At 27.1% G+C, this 26168-nt stretch overlaps 3 protein-coding genes across 3 annotated transcripts in view; 1 reads left to right on the top strand and 2 right to left on the bottom strand.

Moving 5' to 3' along the window:
* Positions 1-15068, bottom strand: part of LOC132928520 (myocardin-related transcription factor A-like) — a 61056-nt gene extending 45988 nt beyond the window's left edge. The window contains exon 1 of the mRNA XM_060993256.1: positions 14812-15068. The gene's annotated coding sequence lies outside the window, so the exon portion shown is untranslated. The remainder of the gene's footprint in view (positions 1-14811) is intronic.
* A 207-nt stretch (positions 15069-15275) lies between these two features.
* On the top strand, positions 15276-21906 carry LOC132928661 (ATP-dependent RNA helicase DHX8). Its single transcript, XM_060993475.1, has 18 exons — positions 15276-15501; positions 15612-15697; positions 16021-16241; positions 16320-16787; positions 16901-17096; positions 17178-17287; positions 17349-17493; positions 17561-17731; positions 18660-18822; positions 18887-19068; positions 19158-19405; positions 19477-20002; positions 20087-20227; positions 20484-20624; positions 20689-20841; positions 20902-21227; positions 21315-21494; positions 21579-21906. Exons 1-18 carry the CDS (start codon positions 15408-15410, stop codon positions 21799-21801), a joined length of 3774 nt encoding a protein of 1257 aa, XP_060849458.1. The 5' UTR covers positions 15276-15407; the 3' UTR covers positions 21802-21906.
* Positions 20376-23853, bottom strand: LOC132928662 (RNA-binding region-containing protein 3-like). Its single transcript, XM_060993476.1, has 6 exons — positions 23471-23853; positions 23194-23405; positions 22128-23132; positions 20929-22066; positions 20684-20852; positions 20376-20592 (listed from the first exon to the last, which is right to left on the bottom strand). Exons 2-4 carry the CDS (start codon positions 23334-23336, stop codon positions 21904-21906), a joined length of 1311 nt encoding a protein of 436 aa, XP_060849459.1. The 5' UTR covers positions 23337-23405; positions 23471-23853; the 3' UTR covers positions 20376-20592; positions 20684-20852; positions 20929-21903.
* Between the last annotated feature and the right edge of the window lie 2315 nt (positions 23854-26168).

The following is a 26168-nucleotide window of genomic DNA, read 5'->3' as shown; positions in this document are numbered from 1 at the left end:
ACATATATTTTATTACAGTAAAACTTGATTAGAAATGCTATAATAAAAACAATAAGACTTCTAAAATTAATACCAACTTCGAGCGATATATATACCTAATATCCAATAAAAACACGTAAATGATTAAATTTTGATTTTAATATACGAATTATACAAAGTGATTATTTCTTCAATTATTCCGTTAATAATGAATTTTTTCAAATACCAATCTTTTGAATTTTTAAATATACTTAAATACTTTATTTTTAAATTATTAAAATAAGTTTACTAATTATTGAGTATCCTGTGGAGATACAAACTCTTATCTTTTAAATAAGAGCCCACTTTTCTACTATACTTTATTAAGTAGATTATTTTTTACCTAAATCAAAATTCAAACAAGTAATTTTTCAATTATTTAATGTTTACATTAAAGGATCAAGTCTTCAAGAATAATTTTATAAAAATATACAATTTTTGTAATATTGTATCAATATCTTTCATTCAAACCCATTAACATAAACTTATTATTCTTATTACACAATGTTCAATAACTCAAGAAACTACTCATTCATATTTTTATTTTGACACGTAAATATTTTCAGAAAACTATTTGCTAAATAAATTACAGTAGAAAAGGGGGTTCTCATTTGAAAATTAGAAGTTTGTATATCGCCATTAGATACGACATAAATAGAAAAAAATCTCAATATTCTATAGATTATAGCCTTGAAGAGGATTGGAAGTGGTGATTTTCTGTTTTTGTCTAACACACGCGCATAGGATTATAAACATGTTATATTTCCAACGTACCAATTGATATAATGAAACGATAAAAATTTTAAAAATAGATTCAAATTTATCTTCAAGTTTACTTGAAATAGACATTCCCATATTTTTTATAGATCCCCTCTCCCCCGCAAAAAAATCCTAAAAAGTAATTAAAAAATTGACATATTTAAATTTTTAGAAAAATTAAAATCAAAAAATCAAAAATATGATAAAGCCAATTGTCATAAAGATTTGACAACAAATTCAAATCTGTTTTCAAAATTGTTATCACTTAATTATATCAATCGGTACATTGGAAATATAACACGTCTATAATCCTATGCTGCGCGAGTGTTGAACAAAATCACCGCTTCCAATACCCTTAAGAGGGTTAAGTTCAAAAAATGAGATTATAAATGTATTATTCAAAAAGAAAAAATGGGAGAGTATACTTTGTGAATCACCCTATATAGTAAAGAACTAACAAAGTGCATGACAACAAATGACTAAAGTGAATTAAACAGTTAACGTAAACCTATCTATTGCCATCACCAAAACAATAACATAAAACAATTTTATTTTTATTTTTAAGAATACAATGACATTAATACAAAAAAATATTCCTTTTTTACCTAAATATTTATTTTGTAAAACATAGTAGCAATTTTTACAATTTCACTACATTCCATTACTTATTCACCCTTGTTTGTTCATAAACACAATATAAACTTTTGGTTTTTACAAAGCAACCTATATTTTTAATTTTAAAACCTAAAGCAGAATATTCTTTGCCATAATATATTAATGTGTATATTTATACAAATATTGAGTAATGAATGAATGATTTATTTCAATAATAAGTATTTAAAACCTATATATTACCTATATTTTTAAACTGTTCCTGTAGGCTGTATGCCATACATTTTGTAGAATACCCCTCATACTACACTTTCCATAACTAAATTAGATGTAAAATGGAATTTAAAATTTGATGTTTGAAATAATAACATATTATATTAGACATATTATGCTTGGTAAAAAATAAAAAAAAAATATTGCAAATATCAAAATAATCAAAGAATAAATATAGGTAGATTCCGTTGCTATTTCAAACATTATACATATAAGATATTTGAATCAATGTTTGTTTCAATCTTTGATAGTTAATTTAAAAAAAATCATTTTGAATACTTTTAGGAAATACTGGTGTAATTGAACAAAAAATATCATTAGAAAATTTCATTATAAGACCGAGAATTTTATTTTCGAGATAAAATTATGTAGATCTATTTTTTAACCAAATTATCATTAACATTCATTCGTTTCAAATACGCTTATTAAAAATAATTTTTTCATAAAATACAACTGATCTACAAGACTCCTTTGGCTGAATGATCCAGTTGAAAAGAAATTATCTTTCAACCCAACCGTGGGTGTAGAGCTATGGACGGACAGCATTTTTATTGGTTTCTTCAGTTATTTATGTTAAACTCGGTGGTTATTTGGCAAAACCTCGTTAAACATAAATTTTGGTTGACGGGCAGACGAAAATGTTGGCATACAAATTTTTAGATTTCAGTGTTCCGGTGTATTAATCAAATTAAATACAGCAAACACCAGGAGAAATCGAATTTTTTATACAAAGGAGAGCTGTTAATTTGAAGAAAATTAAATAATTCTTTTTAATTAATGAAAAAATTAATTGATTAATTAAAAAATGTATATAAAAGATAGCCCGATTATAACTATAATTTTCTAAATTGGATTTCTATAAAACAACAATTTAACTAAAAAATTAATTTTTAAAAATGTCAACTGCGTTTGTTAGTTCTTTTTCATATTATATCATTCAAAATATTAACTTTTCATGAATTTATACAATAAAAACCACCTAACTTTAAAGGAATAATTACCCCATATTATTAATAATAATCAAGATATAATTCTTAAATAAATAAATTTAAAAATCGTACAACTAGTTTTAACTATTAGTAAATATAATACATTCAAGTAAGTATAGTATTAATATATAATATTGTTACATCCCATTTATTAAAAATTTTATTAATAACTATGTTATAAAATTATTAATTAAATACACTAAAAACAATTGTTTCGATTTATTTACAAATATCAAATAATTTGGTTAAATTAACATCATAAATTCATTATAATTTCTTCTTTTTTATATTTATTTCATATAAGTTTAAACTTTTTTCTCTTTAATTTCTTGCTTGTATATTTAAAATTAATTTTCAATATAATTATTCATTTTTACCCGTTTAAATGTTCATACATTTTTAGTATATTTTATTATTTATTCACATCGAATATTTATATATATATACATAATGTAGCAAGAACTACAGGATGAATAATAATAAATTCATAAAACATGAGCGACAAAAAAATGTAGTAGATATTATATAAATTATGTAATATTATTTATATGATTCACTGTGTTGAAAATATAAATGCAACATAAATTTAAAACATTGTATTTTAAAACTAAAGAAAATGAACAATTTTCGTATTACGAAGAAGTTGATTGATATCCTATTGATAACCTATCTAACACTTAAATTTTATGACGAATTATGTAGAATTCAAAACCATAAGTAATACTATTTTAATATCTGAATTCAACAAATAGTTATAGCAGATATAGACTGAACCTTTATAAACATCTATACTTCGATTACACAACTAAATCATATTATATACTAGATTATGGCAATACATCTTGCGAGTGCAAGACGAATAGGGATATTTTTCTACTCTGAGCTAAGGTAACAACACATTATAAATCACCAAAAATAACAAGCACACATGTAGTTGTAATTTTGGGGTGACAATTTATGTGATTTTGACAACGTGTGCTTATTTATATAAAAGTAAAATACGTACGTAAAAAGTCTCTACAGACGTTTAACGTGACAATTTCCACCGACACACAAATCATATTTGCTGGCATCGACATCAGGACACGTACGCCTGTAACACACCGTATATACCATATGCATATACCCACTGCTGCCGTGCGGACGCCCCACGTACACAAGTGTAATTTATTTTGACGCCCGAAATTCCCCGAACTTTTAAATTTATTTTATTTTATTTTATTTACATTTATAATATACATGTAAATATAATTCATACGTGTGTACTGGAGCTTATTATAACTTTATTTTTTAAAGTGTTTTGACACCACCGCGACAACGTAAAAAAAAACTTCGTTAAAAAAAGTCAGATTCGATAATCCAAAAGATATTTTGTAATTTACCACGCATCATTCTTATTACTCCGCATAAACACGTGGTCACTATAAAAATTGCAAGAACCTCAAAAAGTTATATTTTTATTCAAATCTATTTAATGAAAAAATTAACATCAAGAAATTTGTAAGATGTCAGTGTGTATAATTCTATTTTTACCAAGATGTGAAATATCGCTGATGCGGACATTTTGGCGAGCATTTTCTCTGTTTATTATTATTGTTATTGCTGGAAGGAGTAAAAAAATTAATTGCGCAACGACCATCGGGGTTATGTAATGCACACACGTATATTTTACAACACGTACATTTTAAATAAATTCTGTATAAAGGGAAATATATCTGCAATCTTTAACAAAACGATAAGAGTTGCAAGCCAAAAATATAAACAACACTTTAGTGTAGTGTAGTGTAGCAGTTGCAGGAATTCTTTACATACAATTTAAATAATGTTAATAATCAAAAGTGAATTTAAAGAACAATTGGACAAATTAAAATGCTGCCAAAAATTTTTATATTAAGAAAAAAAATAAAGAAAAAGATTAGTGTCTAGCGAATTATTATTATTAATATTATAGAATGTTTCAACCATTATACTTTTACTATGAAGGTACTTGAAATAATGTGGTCATTATTATGTAAAGTGTAAACATTAGACGTTGTTTAATTGTGACATGTCTCTCAATTTAAACTACACATTTATAGTGTAAAACTGTTAATAAGTTGTTTTGCTTAAATTATCTGGAGAATGAATATCTTCTATCTTTTTTTTCCAAAAGAGGACGAATATATGTTTAAATAAGGTAATAAAACAGATAAAGGAGAGTCACATCCCAAAGGCTTACGCGTAAGAGAGCCCATAGTATTTTCAGCTTAAAAATACATGAAGTGATCACTCTTTATAATGTAAAAAAAGTATGTATTAACTACTACAGCTACTAAGTTATTACCAGATATTGCTTTAAACTATTATATCTGTTTATAAAGTATACATTTTTTGATATTATTTTATCCTCTCAATACGAATAGAATCGAAAAAAAACAAAATATTTATTTAATTATATTATAGTATTGTACCTTTTTAAATATTATTTGAAAATGTATGTATATAATCTAACAGTATTCAGGGACACTATTATACCTTTTATAACTTACAACTATTAAAACTGAACGAATTTCATCGAATGATTGAAAGCAAATATAGACCTTTCTATTAGACATTTTTTAGTTTCTTTAACTTATTGTCAAATACGCAAATACAAGCAGACATACCTAGCTTTGATGTGAGCAAAAGAGAGAACATACGCAAAAAAATGCTTTGAATTTCTATTTTAAAACTGTGTATCTAATCTAAGGGGACAAACATCCTGTTCCTTTAAAGCGCTAAAGCGAAACGTTGATGTTAATATTTTTTTGTTATACAAATCCTAAATATATTATTTTTAAATAGAAGTCAATCAAACCGCGACCAACCGACCAAATTTAATGAAACTAATACATATTTCATAAATAACATGATTCAACAAAGTAAGTAAATTAATAATAATATTTAAACAATTTTTTCAATCATATTTAATTAAATGTAATAAATAATAACTGTTTCAAGATTAAACTTTAATCTAAAGTTAAATTAAACATAACATTTTTTCGATACATTTAACTTAACTATTGTATCTTTTAAGTATCAAAACGTATACCAATCATATTACAACATTGAAAAATTATTGAAAAAAAATTTAATTTTGTTTATTACAATTAATTTTCTCATAAAGTATTTAAGTTGCATGGTTTAAATTGGACAAATTGAAAATTTGATTTTTAAACATTAGATTTCTTAGAATATTTTGCTCCGGAGTATGAAATTAAAAACATATACTGTTATAAAAAAAGTAAAAACCTTAAAAATATTTTTTTTTAATAGTTACCTATACTATACATATTTTTTCAAAAAAGTTGATATAATGTTGACTTTAAATTATCCAAAAAAAATATTTTCAAAAATATTTAAACTTTTCGAGAAATTTAAAAAAAAAATCACCCCTGTTTTATACACTTTTACCCTAAATTTAACTTAAGTTACTTTTGTCCTAGAAAAAAATTTACCAACTTATTCTTCTTAAACTAATACTTGACTGATTTTATTTAAACTAAATTTAAAATAATAATAACTTGCTACTATATTAGTTTAAAATTTAAATAATGACTATATAAATTGTATATAAACTAATAAATAAATTTATTTGTACATTTAAATCGTTAAAAATAAATAAACAAAAAATTACATTTAAAATTTGACGTATAAAAACGTCACTATTGCATCATTTATATGTTCTAAATTTATCACTATACGTATTATTATTGACATTATTAGATTTCATAGTAAATTTGATCATGAAAATGAAACAGGTAATAAGAAAATTGGATCAGGCAAAATAAACCGAAAAAAAAATATTAGTAAGAACAGCAAACAATAACTTGACAGGTTAACTATAATTAATTATTATTAAAAAGTAATAACTATAATATTTTATAAGACACTAAACCTATCATAATGTTATTCGAAAAATTATTCTGTAGTAATTATATTTTTGTAATACACACAATGCATCCAAAAAATAACGCAAATATACATAGTTATAGTTGTAGTTATGCAAAAGTGTAATAAGTACCCTGTCAATAACGAAAATGTAGGAGTAGGGTGGAATTACTTTTACTCGCAGTTGACCCACTTACATTATTTCAGTGTTGGCTCAGCCAATTAGACAGGCAAAGATATGTAAGTCTATTTGTTTAAATGACGCGTTTTTATGGGCGTCTACAGATTCGTGTCATATATGATTGAAGTTCCAAATTCAGATAGCTTAAACTCCGCCCACGGTCATTAAAAATGGGGGGCAAATTTAAAAAAAATGTAGGCTGAACATAGGAAGTCAGCATTTCTAAATTTAAGTCACCGAAACAGTAGGGAAAAACAAATGGAGCCTGAGTGCCAACTGTCAACTATAATCCGCACTAAGAGTCATTCCAGATCTACTGACGACGACGACGAATCGACTGTATGCTGGACTGACAGAGTAGACATAGATAAAAAAAAGTCGAAAAGTCGGATGATTTAATAATTTTGACAACAGATTTTTTAACCCAGAATTTCAAATTCTAGTAGATATACAAAAAAAAACTCGCAAATAACGTTCGCAACCCATGTTTTCTTCTTTACGCCCCAGATGCAATGCTGCAATGTGCCACACGCCGTATAACATCTAGAATAGTGTACGACAAATGAGAGTGCGCGATGTACCTAAGGGACAGGATAAGATAAAAAAAAATAAAAATAAAATAAAATACAACCCATTAAAACACGCACCGAATGGCAATATAAAAACATTAATGTTCTAGTTTTTCTTTTAGTTATATATATACACTCAGATATACACGAATTATACTTATAATAAAACTAATAAAACTTATTCGCCTGTTAGACCATTTTAATGGGATACACTTATAAAAAGGGAACAGAAGCTTAAGCTGAATTGAAAAATAATAAATATACATCACGATACACGTCATATACAACAATAAGTACGAATGATACACAAAATAAATAAATGATACAATGATAATAATACATAATATACATATTAAGACAAAATTCTGAAAAATAAAAAAAAATAAACATGTATACTATACAGAACCTACCTAATAATATCACATTATAAATGCAGAACTATATCACATATGAAGCAGTAAAGAAAAACCCGATTACAACGATCGTTCTACATCGTAAATATTCTTCGTGAAAACAGCTAGTACATTTATCGTCAATCATTATACATAGTAAATCTATGTATTTTTCCCATTATTTGTTGACTGTTGTTAGAAATAAATATTTAATGAGCTTTCAAAGTTATAGTTCCAATGAACAGTATAATTTTCAAGTATAAATTATTAAATGATGTTGATACATGCATATAAAAAATGAAACAATATAAAAACTTTACTACAGAATTAATTTATTATAAATATACCCAGAAAATTAAATCCTACACTATAATCTACAATTTATTTATCGAGGCTTGAATTATCACAACTCATCGACTGATTATATTAAATACACAATACTAATAGAAAATTATGAGTACAATTATAATGCTACACCAACGGGGATTAATTAAATATTTCATTCAAATTTTAAATAAGACGTTCACATATTTAGTATTTTTAGTGACGATATTTAAATTAATAATTTAAGACCATTTGTTTTTAGGTTGAGATTTTTTGGCATGATATACAGAATACATGAACATGATAATCTTCATAAACCATTTTAATGGCATATTGTATATTTAATAGAGTGGTTTAATAAAATAACTGACTGGAAATTGGAATAAATAAAAAACGACACAAATAACCTATAATCTTAGTTAACTGCTAATATAAAAAAGATCTTACAAAATCAACTATGCATACAATAGATAAGTGTATGTATCACTTTTGTTTAATGAATCCCTAACTTTTTTTTTTTTTTAATAGCATAAATTAATATTTTTATTTTGATACGATCGGCATTATATAATTTAATTTATATATTTTTATTTAATTTAACTAATTAAAAAATATAATAAACAATCATTTGATTATTAAATTATGTTTCAAATAATAATCTACCCCGGGTTTTCAATCTATATATAAATCATTAAATATATTTTAGATTCTAAGCAGAGTAATGAATGTATGTTTTTTTGTGTCTGTATGCACAATAACTAGTTAAAAAATATTTCAATCTTCAACTTTGAGGGTGATTTCTGATAGAAAATTGAACCTAATTTGTACTTTTGAGGGGACAAAACTGAAAATGTTCAGTTTTTTTATGTAATTGAAAAAACACACAAAAATAAAGAAAAATGAGAATTTTTACACAAAACCAACCAATTCTTGATTTAGATTGCCTTTTTTAACTCAAAAACAAATAAAAATGTATATTATTTTTTTAACTGTTGAGTCAATATCACCTTACGATAAAACAAGTGTAAATGGTTTCGTGGTAAAAATATAAATGGTAGCTTAATAATTAATCTACGTATTTTTAAAATGTTATTATGAATAGTAAAATATTTATAAAACACGTAAAAATGTTATGTCCTCGCAATGATAATATTTTTGAATTATAAAAAACTTATTAACATTATTTTCCGTTTAAATGTGCAGTTTGATCCAAATTTTTACTTCAAACATATAAAAATAGTATATATGCTAATATATTTTTAGATTTTTTTTTATGTGTATATCAAAAATTTAAATTTATATTAATTTAACATACACATTCTATATATGAGCTAAATCTTTTATAATAAATATATATATATATATATATATATTAAAGAGAAAATTTAATAACACTTTCCTATGATTGATTTCTGGATACACTGCGAACAATTATTAACAAATCTAAACCAAAATAACTGCAATACTAGTACAATACATTAATATTATTATAAGTTATAAGTATCTACATAAATATTTTCACTCCCGTAAGCTTATCTATATATCTATGTTAATATTTTCAAATGTCACGTATGTTTTTTTTTCACTAGTATTATTTATATTGTACAAAAAAAGAAAAATATTATAAGCAATATGAAAATTATACATTTATACGGTTATATCATTATTATTAACATAGTATAATAATGATGATAATTGATAATATTTATTATTATTATTATTAATGGAAACAGCTGTTAGTGTGACTTTCCACTGGCAACAAAAATATGACGGTCCAAGCTATCTGCTCATTACTCCGGTCACGGAAAGCCAAAACGACAATATCGGTCATACCTTTATTACAAAAGGTTGGAGAGGTTTTTAAACAATATCCAAAATAACACCGGTGGAGGGTACATTTACGTAATAGAACACAGACTTAAATCAATATTTTTTAGTACGTATAAATCTCAACCTCAGTCATATTGTCGATAAAAAAAAAGTGGAACATAATAGTATTGTACACGCGACGACAAACGCCACAGCGCGATTCCCTATGTTTTAATGTGTAATTCCAAAGGTACATCTAAAAAGTTATACTACTAACAATTCTTAACCTGAGAGAGGTCAATAGATTTTTTAGACTCGCCAAAACATAACATAATGTAAACTTAAATTTAAACAAATATTATATAGGTAATATATATTTTTCTTTGTAAAATGTGTTTTAAATAAACTTTTTGTACCTATTAGATTTTAAATTTTAACATAATGAATTAATTAATCAAGTACTTATTTATTATTTTAATTATCTTACAACAATAATCATAATAGTTTTTAACAACTTTTTATAAGACATTTTTTTGTAAACACACACAATCCATATTACACATGTATACATATAATTATATTTTATATTTGTACGTGCGTATCAGACACGAGTCATGACATTACGACAGCAATAATTGTTATCTCGTCATTAAGTAAATATGCAATTCGGTAGTTTGAAGAATGCTGTTTTCTAGTCTAAAAATATTCATAAGCCGTTTATATTTTGTCGAGTACTCGACCAAAAGCCATTTTGCCACCCACGTAACGGTCGAACATATTCACGCGTTTACAGATACACACACACATTCAAAAACACGCGGTACGTTAACTTATTACGCAAAAGTTGCTCATAACACATATACACGCACATACAATATAGCTAATATTATAAACCTACCTAATATTATAAATTATAATATAGGTTCGACGAATAGATGTCTAATAAATCAAATACAGTAATATAAATGTTGCGACGACCAGCGGTAGCGACGATCTATTTGTTCTTCGACAATTTTGGACACCAAATATATCATAGGCGGACTTGGTGGTTGAGCAAATAGGAGATTGCTCCTCTCCCACAATAGTAATTACCTCATTTATTTTAGTAAAATTCAGTCATTTTCATTTTCTATAAATATTAAGAATCAAAATTCGAAGGATATAAATGGTTTTTATTTTTGTGAGTACGTTGAAACGATTATATTATATAAAACGCTAATTAATAAGTAATATAACATCAATAACATAATAACACTATTAATATTATTCCATAATAATTTAATATCACTACCTAGCTATGATAAATTAATTTGTTATAAAATAATTACAGATATTAGAATAAAGCATTTTACAAGCCACCTAAATGTCTTAAGATTATTTTTGATTAAAACCTCTCTTAAAATTTTCCAAATTCACGTATAACGACATATCCAAAGACAACTACCCGAACTTTGATATCTACGGTAATATAAATTGTACAGCTAAACAGCACAGCTGCACAGTAGAATGGCTATGGTTTTATGACAATTTTTACATGTATAGTAACGTATGAATACATTAATCGCAAAAAGAACATACAATAAAAAAATTACAAAATCGCATACAGTTAAACATATATAGATCTCAAACAATTGATCATTTATAATGGAAACGAAAATGGCAAATACTCGTGCACAAACCTAATGAAAAGTATATGCACATGGTAGATACATAAGCAAATTATTATACTTGATATATTATATTATACTGACGACACGATTTCTCCTGATGGGACAGAATACTACATCACCCTATACGCGCTCTCCATACGTTTTAAATTTATGAAAATTCATCACGCACTGTAAAAAATAAACAACATATTAGAATAACAATAATAATATGCAGAAGCCGATGGTCGATGTACATAATATTATATATGCCAATACCAGTACTTTGTGCGCGTGCATACGGCGTCGTTCCAGTTAAGCCAAATAATAAAATAAGGCCATAAACCATGTGCCAGCGCCAAACATAAAATGAGTCATTTGTTTTCGTATGACACAAAAAAGCTCTAAACCGCTGCCCCGCAACGTGGTGCAGGCGGGGGCGAGACAGACCGGTGGTGCTATTTATAGTCGTTAAGTTTCGCTGGTCGACAAGAGAAAATGGTCAACAACTGTACACACATACGCACACGGGCGCAAGCGCACACTTATTTCATACTCGTCATATATACTAAGGATGTTTTGCGGCCAAATGCGAACGACGTATGCAGATGCGAAAATAAATAAAACATATTAACAATATTATCGTCGACACTAGCAAGCATAAGAGGCGATGCTCTTCGGTACAGCAGAGAAAAACATTTGAAAAATCCAAAAAGGTTCTGCAGCTATTTCGATTTTTGGTTCTGCAATATCCCAAAAATATTAAACGATTAGCTTTTCCAGCTTTTTCACTGTAGGCGGGTCTCTTCACATTTAACGTGCACTGCTAGGTCAATATCTGTGATAAGACAATTCATGAACAACCCACCTTTATGGCTATATTCCGTAACCGTATGCCAATACTATATCATTGTACAATAGTAAACCATGAGATATGCAAAATATTTAATAACAATCTCGTGCGGTCGACTATATATTATAGAAAAGCGTATAATACATGATCGTTATATTTTAATAATCCAATACTCGACAGACGAGGTACCAGCTACCTATCATTCCTGGCGTACTAACAATAGTTAATAGATAGATATTATTTTAATATTTTTAATATTATATTAATATCAACAATTTTAAATAATTTTAAAATAACGAGATATATCAAATACTGTTAATAGAGTAACCTACCTGTCTCTTTCCTTTGTCACTTTTATGTAAGCATTTATATCTTCAAATTCGTTAAAACTTAAGGGTTGTATAGAAACTTACGAATTGTATTATTAACAAAACAAACCGAAATTCAATTGCGGTTATAGATTTATAATATATATGTAGGTACCTCAAAAACCTAAACATTGATGTATTTAGTAATGCAATCCACGTATACGCTCGTAATATCGTAATAGTACGTTATAAGTATACGTATATAATAGGCATACAACATTCATTATACAGTATAGTCATTACTCATTATATTATTAATTTAGTCCCAGTAAATTTTATAGTCTAAAAAATTATTTTGCGCCAATATATTCCGTTCTTTAAACGTACACATTAGAATCTGAAATGATTAGTTCAAAAACAGTTGGGAACTCAAAATTTAGATGCACATTAATTCTAATTAAATTTAAATTTATTTTATTCTCAATATCTACAATAAACAGAATACATTTTTACAATTGTGTGATACTACTATTTAAAATGGTAAACAATCATAACTAAACAAACTAATCCAAAAAATTTAAAACAGATTTCAGATAAATAGATAAAAGTTTTAGAGCAAATTATAAGGAAAATAATATTTATAACATTATTAAAAATACTATTATCACCTAACATTATAATCAACCATGAGTTGCGACATTGTGTAGTACAAAAAAAAACAACTAGATATAATATTATAGTATAGTTTCAGTTTGTTCTATCAACAGTCAACACATAGGTATTTCAATTAATATGACCAATTGAATTAGCTATTTCCAAATAATAAAATGTAAAATAAAGTAATTCATAAAAACAATTATTAGTTCCTACTTTAAGTACTATTAATCTAACTTCATAAATGAGAACAACAAATTAATATGAATACCTATAAACAAAATTGTAGAACACATTAACAAAAATAAAATGAATGATATAAAAATACATAATAATTGTAATATATAAATAAATATATATATATTGTAAATATTATTTGTTATAATTATGTGTATATATAGGTATATATATATATTTCTATTACATTTTATAATTTAACTAGTTCAATAATGTAATGACTTATATTATTTTGCCTATAAATAAAAGTATAAGTTAAATTTAAAATTAGAAGTTAAATTATTTGACAAATAAAAACATGTAAGCAAATTCACTTTTTAATATACCTACTCCATAATAAATGAAAATGAAATCATTTATGATCATTATTATTTATGTAGGTCAAGGTTAACTTTAAAATATATAGTTAAAGGTACCTATGCTATACTTTAATGCTTTATCATTGTTATTGTAATAAATTTAAATATTACAAAAATTGTATTTGAAGAAAAAGTGAATTTAGTATAAATATGCTAAGTCCCTACTTAGTTTTTAAATATTATGATTTTAATACTTATTTAAAATAATCAAATCACAAGGTCAATAATTTTCTCAATAGATGCAAATATAAAAGTTAATAATTAAAGTTTAAGTGATAATTTTACTCTGAAACTAAATAATTTTAAATTAATTTGTATCTATTACCCAATAAACTCAAAATGTCAATGATACCTACAAACATTGTGTTTTTAAATAGTTATCATTATTTTATATACTGTACTTACACTAACACTGACACCTAACTAAATTCAATAATAAAGTAATACAACTACCTATATATTCAAACGCCTGAAACATAAATAAATTTACACCTGAATATGTTTGTATTTGACTCCCAACACAATCATCATCCAACTACCTGCTTAAACAAAATTACAAGTGCCAAAATATTGAGCACAATACAATAAAACTTATGTACCTAACTAATTATGAAGTAGGTAATAAATTATGGTAAGAAGTTTATTACTACATGCCTACAAACTAACAACAAATTATTTAACTTTTTACAAAACTTTTTAGTTACATCAATATAACAACCTAAACAACAAATAATACTCTATCAGAATGTATTAAACATAACATGGGAAAACAATAGATGACTACCTATATAGGTGCTAGACATTTTTGTGTTCTATCAAGTATGAGTTCTATAATAAAGGTACCTATGTGATTTTATTTCATTATTATCTTTGTTCAATAATAGTAAAAATTAGTGAAATAATAGAAAAATACACTTACATAATTACATTCATGGGCGAATTCCGATGGATAATATAATATCTGTGTTGATATTCATTATTTTAATTTTCTTTTTGGTAGTCTGCATCTACGAATTATTGAATTTCGCAATAAATACTTTGACACTAACACTAATTATTAACCCTAAACACAAAACATACAAGGAAACTTAAACGAAATAAAGATAACATTGACTAAAGTCTCAATTATTTGAAAAATAAAATATGAATTTTTTATGTGTAGGTATTATAAATTACAATAATAATAATAATAATAATAATAATAATAATAATAATAGTGATTTGACTGAGAATCGTATTGAAAAGTCTCTCGTTTCAATGATAAGCACGACGCCAACCTAACAGAAACCAAATGAATTTGTTTCCGCAACGTTGGGACTCCCGGTCTATATTATTTGTTTTCAAACATGAGTTGATAAAAACAAGATTTTTGTTATTCACTGATGAATGATAATATTCCGTTGGTGTACATTTTCACTATCCCGGTGTTCATGCTTATGACCATGATATAACTAACATATCATGCCTTTGACTTTAAAACTATAAATACTAAATAGTAAATACCATCTAATAACTATGGATGAATTACCGAAATTAGAACATTTGTCATTAGTATCGAAAATATGTACCGAATTAGAAAACCATTTGGGACTCAATGACAAAGATTTGGGTAAGACATAATTATTTAAACCTAATATTTCCTTATAATATTTTTTCTATCATATTACTATTATACTTATTCTGTTTTATATAATATTTATAAATTGTATTCATTTCTAGCTGAATTTATTATTGACCTAGCTTTCAAGAACGATACATTAGAAACATTCAAAAAGGCTCTCTTGAAAAATGGAGCTGAATTTTCGGTTAGTCAATATTATTATCACTAGATATAGAATGTTGATGGCCTAAAAAACTAAAAAAAATGTCCTAAAATCTAAAATTTTAAAAAAATGCTATAGATTGTACAAAAAATACAAAAATATATAATATAAAAAATGACATTAAAAACAAAAAATGCAAAATAAAATTAGTATATTCTAAATCTTTAAAATATAAAACAAATTTTTAGCTGCGATAGCATTTTATAGGATTAAAGCGAAAAAAATGTAAAAGCTGTCAACATCCTAACTCTAATTATCACATATACTTTTTAAACATATTTTGTATTCAATTCTTTTTTTTCAAGGATTCTTTTATTGCCAATTTGCTACGTATTATACAGCATATGCAACCGAAAACATCTAAACAATCTGGAAATAAATTATATGATAATACTGATAAAAGTGATACATTGGCATGTAAATTTCCTGGTTTAGCAATACCCAATGATATTGTTGGTGAAGAAAATGACCCCATTAGTGCTGTCATGGCTGAATTAGAGTCTTTTGCTCCGATTCTTAGCACCAAGTATGATTACATTTTGTAGAATAAAAATAATATTTAAACTTTATCTTTCTAATATTGTATTTAAATAATTATCTTTAGTGGCGCTGTAGATGACAAAACTAACAAATCAAATGTATCACATGATAAACGTTTGTCCAGAAGTCGATCTAAGAGTCATGATAGGCAGCACAGGAGACGAAGTTCTAAAAACAGAAGTAGAAGTCGAGAAAAACATCGAAAGGACAAAAGTCGTGATAGACAAAGGGATAGAAGCCGTGATAGACAGAGGGATAGAAGCCGTGATAGACAGAGGGATAGAAGCCGTGATAAACAGAGAGATAGAAGTCGTGATAGACAGAGGGATAGAAGTCGTGATAGACAGGGGGATAGGAGCCGTAATAAACAGAGTGATAGACACTATAAAGAAAAATCATTTAGAGATAGAAGTAAAGAAAAACGAAGAGATCAAAATAATGATCGCTACAGAAATCAAGATAGGTATGACCATCACAATTCTAATAAAAGCAGGAGTGAAGATGGACAAAGAAAAGAAAGATATGATAAAGAGTATGTTATTTTCTATAATCTAGGATTGCTATCAAAAAAATTACAATTTATTCTAATATAGATTGGTCTTGTGTAAAAATTGATTTTTAATATATTTCTATTATTTCATTTAGAATTGAATCAAGGAGCAAATTTCCAGAATTGGGAAAAGTGTATCCTGGTAAAGTCTTAAATATTGTAGATTTTGGTTGTTTTGTACAACTAGATATGTTCCGTCAATCCCAAGGACTTGTACACATTTCACAATTACGTCAAAAAGGAAGAGTGACTTCTGTTAGTGACGTTGTTTCTAGAGGTGATAAAGTCATGGTATGTAATTATAATTTGGCAACAGAGACATGCTTTAAAATTCGGTGAATTGTTAAAATATTAGTTATTCAATTTTTACAGGTAAAAGTTTTATCTATAAGTGGTAACCAAAAGATTTCATTATCCATGAAAGACGTTGATCAAGACACTGGAGAAGACTTAAACCCTATGATACAGCCTGGAGATTTAGAGTATAATACAAAATATCTAAATAACACAATATCTTTTTAACCTCTCTTTTAATTATCTTAGTGAAGACGATGATATGATGGGTGGCCGTAACCCTGATAGACCAACTTCTTTATTGGAGTTACAGACCATTGCTGATGCAGATGAAATGACAAATTTAAAACGAATGAATAAGATTTCATCTCCAGAGCGCTGGGAAATAAAACAAGTAAATACTAAACATATTTAAAAATGGTATACTTTTTTACTTATTTTATTATTTTTAATAATTATAGATGTTATCTGCCAATTGTATTGACAAAAGCGAACTTCCCGATTTTGATGAAGAAACTGGTATTTTACCCAAAGACAACACTGAAGAAGAACAAGATATAGAAATTGAAATTGTTGAAGACGAACCTCCATTTTTACATGGCCATGGTAGAAATCTCCACGATCTCAGCCCTGTATGCAATACACTTGGAACAAAATATTAAATTCACTTTTAATTTATTTATTATATATTTTATAACTAATGAATTTTGTGTTAGGTTATTGTATAGAATAGTGCTTTTCAAACTGGGAGTCTTGGCTATATTACTTGAATACCGTGAAATATTTATTTAATTTAAACTATTTTCTTTATGCCTTAAGCCTTTATATAAAATAAGAAAAACCCATAATTATTTTCGACTCAAATTTAAATAAGGTCGGTTATTTAGTTTAATGAGTCATTTGAAAAAAAGATTCCAATATTACAGGAGAGACCAAAAAACTTATTTTGGTTTTCTGGTAGATGTTTCATTTTAAAAATAACCCATTCGGTTATTAAAATTATTAAATTGATACCAACATATCTCTGTGGAACTGCATTTTCATAATTTCAAATAATAAAAACCAAGCATTCGTCATGCTTTTCACAACAGTCTGTGGAAGCTAACTTGCACATTGCTGTCTCAAATATCACACAGCACATAATATGTTGTGCAAAAATATATTAACCCACCCATCACATTAATAATTATCAACATTTTTACTGAATATTTTTGTATAGTTTCACAGTTATTACTAATTTATTTGTATTTATACATGTTTAAAGTTTATTACTATTAAAAAAACATTAAATTACAATATATTTCAATAATTTATCTGTATGAAATAGTATATGTAATTTTAGTATATAATTAAAAAAAAATAATAAATAATTTTGATTAAGGTGGCCTTAATAGTTTTACATTAAATTATGGGATCCCATGACAAAATGTTTGAGATGTAGAACCAGACGTCATAAGCTTTTATAAAATAATATTTATTGTTTAGTACATACAACAACTTTTTTTTACTTTAATATTTTAACTATTAAAAATTTATTAGTCTTATTTTTGTAATTTTTAGGTACGTATAGTTAAAAATCCAGATGGCTCTCTTGCACAAGCAGCAATGATGCAAAGTGCTTTATCCAAAGAACGTAGAGAACATAAAATGTTACAACGTGAACAAGAAATGGATTCTGTGCCTAAAAATGTTACTAAAAATTGGATTGATCCTCTACCAGATAGTAAGTGATATTAAATTGCCAAAAATAAAAAAATGTACTTCATATAATTTTCAAAAATGTTTAGACGATAGTAGACAATTAGCTTCAAACATGCGAGGAATTGGTTTGACTGCCCAAGATGTGCCGGAATGGAAAAAACATGTTATTGGTGGTAAAAAAAGTTCATTTGGAATGAAGACCAACTTGACTCTCTTAGAACAAAGACAAAGCTTACCAATTTATAAACTCAAAGATGAACTCATCAAAGTAATAAATATTATATTTAATATAATATCTTTAAGTGACATTTAAATTATTAAAAATGTACATATTATATTCATATTCATTTATAATAGGCTGTGACTGACAATCAAATTTTGATCGTCATTGGAGAAACTGGTTCAGGAAAAACTACTCAGATTACTCAATATTTAGCTGAGGCTGGGTTTACATCAAGAGGTAAAATTGGATGTACTCAACCTAGAAGAGTGGCAGCCATGTCTGTTGCAAAAAGAGTATCTGAAGAATTTGGATGCAGATTAGGTCAAGAAGTTGGTTACACTATACGTTTTGAAGATTGCACTAGTCCAGAGACCGTTATCAAGTATGACTAATATTTATTTTATTTGTAATATTTTTTTAAGAGTCTAACAAAATATTTCTTATTGTTTTTAGATACATGACAGACGGAATGTTGCTGCGTGAATGTCTAGTAGATTTTGACCTGAAAAATTATTCTGTAATCATGTTGGATGAAGCTCACGAAAGAACAATAAACACTGACGTTTTATTTGGATTATTAAAACAAGCTGTCACAAAAAGGAAAGAACTTAAACTAATTGTTACGTCTGCTACTCTAGACGCTGTGAAGTTTTCTCAATACTTTTTTGAAGCACCCATATTCACAATTCCTGGACGTACATTCCCTGTAGAAGTGTTATATACTAAAGAACCTGAGACTGACTACCTAGATGCATCACTCATTACAATTATGCAAATACATTTACGAGAACCACCTGGTGACGTATTGCTTTTCTTGACGGGTCAAGAAGAAATTGATACAGCTTGTGAAATTCTATATGAGAGAATGAAGTCATTAGGACCTGATATACCAGAGTTAATTATTTTACCTGTCTATTCAGCTCTACCTAGTGAAATGCAAACTAGAATTTTTGAAGCAGCCCCTCCTGGATCTCGAAAAGTATAAATAAAACAGTATTCTATCAAACCATTAGAAATTTGTTTGTAAATATTTATTACATTGATTGTCATATTTATTTCTTAGGTTGTAATCGCTACTAATATTGCTGAGACTTCATTGACAATTGATGGTATCTATTATGTTGTTGATCCTGGATTTGTAAAACAAAAAGTTTATAATTCAAAAACTGGAATGGACTCTTTAGTTGTCACACCAATTTCACAAGTATGTTTTTTAATTACTTTTTGGACATTGGCTTAAAATAGTGTGATAGTACTAATTTGTACATAGAAAATATTGAAATATTACCCATTTAATATATATTTTTTTTTTTATATATATATACATAGTTTACAATAGTATATAAAAACAATTTATTGTTTTAAATTCATTGTATATTAGTGTAGTGTAACATTTTAAATATTGTATTTATTACTTACATAAAATTAATTATTTATTTAATATTATATTGTCAATTTAGGCACAAGCCAAACAAAGAGCTGGTCGTGCTGGCCGTACTGGACCAGGTAAATGTTATAGACTTTATACAGAGAGAGCCTATCGAGATGAAATGTTGCCAACACCTGTACCTGAAATACAGCGCACAAATTTAGCAACTACAGTATGTTATTAAATATTAAATTTCACGTATTTGTTAATTTCAATTTAAAAATTATTTACTCTAGGTATTGCAACTGAAAACTATGGGCATTAATGATTTACTTCATTTTGACTTCATGGATGCCCCTCCAGTTGAAAGTTTAATCATGGCCTTGGAATCATTGCATTCTTTGAGTGCATTAGATGATGAAGGTCTACTTACCAGATTGGGAAGACGAGTATGTATCCGCTTTAAAAAATTTAAATGTTTAATGCATAAAAGTATTATATTATTTTAGATGGCAGAATTTCCATTGGAACCAAACCTCTCCAAAATGTTGATTATGTCTGTTCATCTTCAATGTTCCGAAGAGATATTGACTATTGTATCCATGCTTTCTGTTCAAAATGTTTTTTATAGACCAAAAGATAAACAAGCATTAGCTGATCAGAAAAAAGCAAAATTCAATCAAGTTGAAGGTGATCATTTAACACTTTTGGCCGTGTACAATTCTTGGAAAAATAATAAGTTTAGTAATGCTTGGTGTTATGAGAATTTTGTCCAAGTACGTACACTCAAAAGAGCCCAAGATGTTCGTAAACAATTGCTAGGAATCATGGACCGGTAATGATTAAATTATGAATACTTATAACTTATAACTTATAAGTTATAACTAATTAATTTTTAAAATCTACCTCTAAATTTTTGTAGACATAAGTTGGATGTCGTTTCGGCCGGTAAAAACACAGCTCGAATACAAAAAGCTATTTGTTCTGGATTTTTCCGTAATGCGTCTAAAAAAGATCCACAAGAAGGTTACCGTACTCTTGTTGATGGACAGGCGGTCTATATTCATCCTAGCAGTGCTTTGTTCAACAGACAACCTGAATGGTTTGTATTTTGATAAATTAATTATTTATGTACTAATATTACACAAAACAATACTCATAAAAATTGAATGTATTCTATTATCAGGGTAATGTATCATGAACTGGTTCAAACCACCAAAGAATATATGCGTGAGGTAACAACAATAGATCCAAGGTGGCTTGTTGAATTCGCACCAGCATTCTTTAAATTCTCTGATCCAACAAAGTTGAGCAAGTTCAAAAAGAACCAACGGCTAGAACCACTTTATAACAAATATGAAGAACCAAATTCCTGGAGAATTTCCAGAGTGCGTAGGAGAAGAAACTAAATTTTTTTATATACATTATTATTTTTTATGTATAATATTTTGAATATAAACATATGTATAAATAATTAACTGTTTTTATGCATTAAATTATTGTATTAATACTTATTTTGCCGTAGCTGATCTGGCAAATTGTACAATCATAGGTTTGTCTTTTAAAATATATCCATTGGTTTCATTCAATGCCTGTTGGGCATTTTCTACACATGGTAATGTCACAAACGCTTGACCCTTCATACGCCCATCTTGCATCAGTCGTATATCAAACCTGCAAATATAGAATATTAAATAATTATATATTCAAATAAATATTATTTGATCTTACTAACATAGTTCCTGGTTTGAGATCTTCAGATTTGATAAATCTCTTATAAATGTATTTTAAATCATTATCCAGTACTGTTTTTGCTAAATTTTTTATGTATAACCTACAGGATGGAGCTCCAGGATAATAATTCTTAAAAATAGGCATATTATTTATATCTTTGTCTGACAATCTATTTGTAGCTAATTCTTCTTTACTAATACAATCTCCTGTTATATCATCATCTGACTCGCTTTCTTTTTTATCTTCTTCTTTGTTTATACTCTTTGATGAATATATTACACCAAATCCGCCTTCAGTGTCCGCAGTTGGTCCCTCGACAGGTTTTAATTCTGCTGGTACTTTGACTTCAATTTTCTTTGGTATCTCATACTCAACAGTGTCAAAAACATTGGCCAATTCAACTTTGGCCTTTTTTGACACTGTAGCTGTGATATTTTTTAAACGCTTAGGCTTTATAACTTTACATATTTTCTTTTTGAACAAAGATAATTTAGGTTCTATATTATGATCACTTTCATTATCACTTTCCATTTCAGATTCTGACAGATCTGGATCAGTTTCATCAGTGGTGGTGTACTTATCTGCAGTTTCGATTTTCATAAACTTATTCAGAGGATAACTTATAACAGGTTCAAAAGGTGCAGGCAGATTCATGCGATTCATCAAGTGTAAGACTTGATAGTAGAACTTCTGATTATTAGCTAATGCATTGGTAATATTTGACAGTATGTATGGGTTTGGATCAGGATAACTATAGTGCAGATGATGTGGCGGTGGTTGGTTTAGGTCGATTGCAGCTGACCAACTATTTAATTTTTTTAAATAATCCTCTTGTAATTGTTTTACTTCGTCAGTGTTGCATTCAATAACTGGTAGTGGCTTAGGACATTTCATAAGATTGACATCGAGATCGTTTGCAGATAATTCAACAGTCAACCTATGGCCTAACAATTCTTTTTGATGCAACCGCTGAATAACAGCTTCAGCAAATTCTTGGGATTCAAACCTAAAAATATAGACAGTATATAGCAAACAAAAAAAATAGGTAGTATCTATGAAAAAATTACCTTGCATATGCAATAGATCTCTGATTTGTTTTAGATGTCAATATTTTAACATATTTGGCACCAAAATACTTGAGAAACTCTTCTTTATCTTCAGACGAAATTTGTGGAGGAAAATGGCGCACTATGACTGTAGCAGATGCCATAGTTTTCACATAAACAAAACATGAACTATGTAAACTGGTAAATTGTTGAATACTTTTTGGATCTAGGTCCTAAAATAAAACAATAATAAAATATAACAACAATTCTTCTCATATAATTTTAAATGAAAACTCACCTATAGTAGAAGTGGTACAAATAATAATTAGTCACAATAATATAACATAACGTTTACTTGGAAAATATTACACCTCATTCCGAATTTAAAAATATAGATAAAATAGGACTGTTCAATAGATACTAAGTTATAAGACGTGGGTTAAGTAGTTAATTTGGACTAAAACTACTAAGATACCTATCAATATTTTACGAAATAATAAATTTCGTATTACAAATTTGCAACTGATCACTGTGCGTGAATAGCCTGTGCAGGCAGGAATGCAGTATTGCAGTTGCTATTGCTACAATTTTAACAACGCCACAACGAAACTTGCCAATTTGAGTTATCGCAGTATCACTATATCCGTCGTGCTAGACGTTATGGATAAATGATAATAAAAAATATAATATCATCGAGAACGATCATAGCCGATGGCCGACCGTACAAATACAATTTTCTTATTATACCAAGAACGGAGTTACACATACATTAGCTCTATCTAGCGGCAGCCATGGAAGTTTCATCACGGATAAGTTTTACGCGGTGGCGCTGCCTTAATAGGTAAGTACGTTTATGGTTTATCGTCCTAAGTCTTATTCCTAACGTTAAAACCTAATGCTATTATAAAAAATTTCACTTGGTTAATACGAGTTGTATGTTTCTAGTTTCTTGCGAGAGTTCTATAAATTTAACATTTTTAAAATGAAAATTATTAAAACAGAGGAAAACCCGAGAAAACTAGGTATTGTAGATAGCTTTACCTTACCTATGTAATACAAAAGTTGATTACCGTGGGAGTCGTATTAAAAAATCAAAATTATATTTAAATATAAATTTATAATTATTTAAAAACCATAAGAATTATTACACAAATTAAACTAATCACAAGAATATGTAATTTTTATATTTAGATAATAGGTATGTTATATTCATTTTTGTATTTCTGGTTGGTTTTGCTGAACGCAAATTTGCCTGACTTCTTATGTTTAGTCAAAAATATGGAGGCCCCGAAAAAGTAATATCATTGTTTTTGTTTACTGTAGTCTTGTACGTTAATCGATTGCTGTTGTATATTTAAAAATAAGTATTTCCGAATTTTTTAAACTCTCTCGACGTACTATGAAAATTAAACGAATGATCAATATATATGTTCAGTGGCGTATTTATTGTGGGGGGAGGGTGTTTAAAGACCTCAAATTTTAAACTTGTCAATATTCAATAATATAATTATTTGTTTATTTTGAAAATTCCGTACAGCACTCACACCTACGTCGTATACGAATAATTTGATACGGTATATGATCGGTCGGATACTCGGATCGATCGATAGAAAGTCGAAATATGTGTAAATTATTACTGTATTCGTAGAAAAACAATTTACTACCAATTGTTGAAACTATCGTCATTTACCAATGTATCTTTATCACTATTATTATTATTATTATTTATTCTATCGACTGTTCTTGATTATAAAATTTAACTAGTGTATTATGTCATTCTCGATCTCGAGTTTTGACGAATGCTATTACTGCTGTCTCTCCGACCCACTCGCAACATAGATAAAACAAATTCACCCAAAATAGTCAAAAACGTTTGTAATTGAATTTAATCAATGAGTAAAATCGCCCATCCATGCAAAAATGATAGGTAGTGAGTAATTTTTGTTTTTAACGTCGAATTTATATTTCATTTATTATTTGACTCTACCTTTTCAGCTTTAAAATGGATATTTTCGATATAGTATTAAGAAAGAATGTTCTGTAAATCCACAAAAATATTATTCTCCATAATTTTTGTTGGAGGTGATTTTACATTGATTACTCAAAAAATAGAAAAAAAACGATATTGAGTGAATACACTTTGTTTAATATGTTATTACATATTTACATGTGAGTTAAAGTAAGAAAAGTAATAGTGAGCTGACATCTCTAAAAAAAATTAAATTAAGTTAAAGTTATTAATTAGTAATAATTTGATACATTTTTAGTAACATAATTAACTGCATTTAAATATTTCTGAAAATTATTAAACCTAAACTAAAGTTTAAAATTATAAATTAATAAAAAAATTTCACAACATTGTGAAAAGTACATTAATATTTAATACGTAATACTACTGTGCAAATAATGGTTAAGTTTAAATTATGTAACACTACAGTGTTCAAATATTTTAATGTTTACCTAAGTCCCAAGTAATAGGTGTAGGAACAATGTTAAATCAATTTGTATTATAGTTTCTAATAAACTAAGTAAAATATCTAGCTATAAAACTATAAAATGACAAAATAGAAATTGTCTAATTAACTTGTAGGTACATTGGTTGTGTGAATGGAAATGTGCAGAAAATATTATCCAAATTATATAACATGACTCCTTAGATAGTAGTTAGTAGAACTGTGCTTGTGGTATAAATGTATAACTATCGTACTTAATATATGAATAATAATAAATATTTTATTTTAGATATATTAGTACACAGGAAGAATAATATATATTGGAAATATATAATTAATTTTAACCAGAAAAAAATTATTTCACTTACAAGGTGAGGGTGGTATTTAACGAGCTACCATTTGAAGTGAAACGCATGAAATAATAATTAAAATTTGCAAGATATTGGGAATACCGTGGAACATCTATGTAAGGAGGAGTGACGGAGAAAAAATAAGGACCGGATTACGAAGATACAAGTACTCTATATATAGGTCCCTGAATTT

This window comes from Rhopalosiphum padi, chromosome 4, assembly GCF_020882245.1.
Source record: "Rhopalosiphum padi isolate XX-2018 chromosome 4, ASM2088224v1, whole genome shotgun sequence".
Taxonomy (NCBI): Eukaryota; Metazoa; Arthropoda; class Insecta; order Hemiptera; family Aphididae; genus Rhopalosiphum; species Rhopalosiphum padi.
This window is presented reverse-complemented; position numbering and strand designations above follow the sequence as displayed.

Coding starts and splice junctions, on each gene's coding strand:
- LOC132928661 (XM_060993475.1), top strand. CDS start 15,408: ATGGATGAATTACCGAAATTAGAACATTTGTCATTAGTATCGAAAATA. Junction 17,288..17,348: donor ATACAGCCTGGAGATTTAGA/GTATAATACAAA, acceptor TAATTATCTTAG/TGAAGACGATGATATGATGG. Junction 18,823..18,886: donor GATTGATCCTCTACCAGATA/GTAAGTGATATT, acceptor AAAAATGTTTAG/ACGATAGTAGACAATTAGCT.
- LOC132928662 (XM_060993476.1), bottom strand. CDS start 23,336: ATGGCATCTGCTACAGTCATAGTGCGCCATTTTCCTCCACAAATTTCG. Junction 23,133..23,193: donor AGATCTATTGCATATGCAAG/GTAATTTTTTCA, acceptor CTATATTTTTAG/GTTTGAATCCCAAGAATTTG. Junction 22,067..22,127: donor GATCTCAAACCAGGAACTAT/GTTAGTAAGATC, acceptor CTATATTTGCAG/GTTTGATATACGACTGATGC.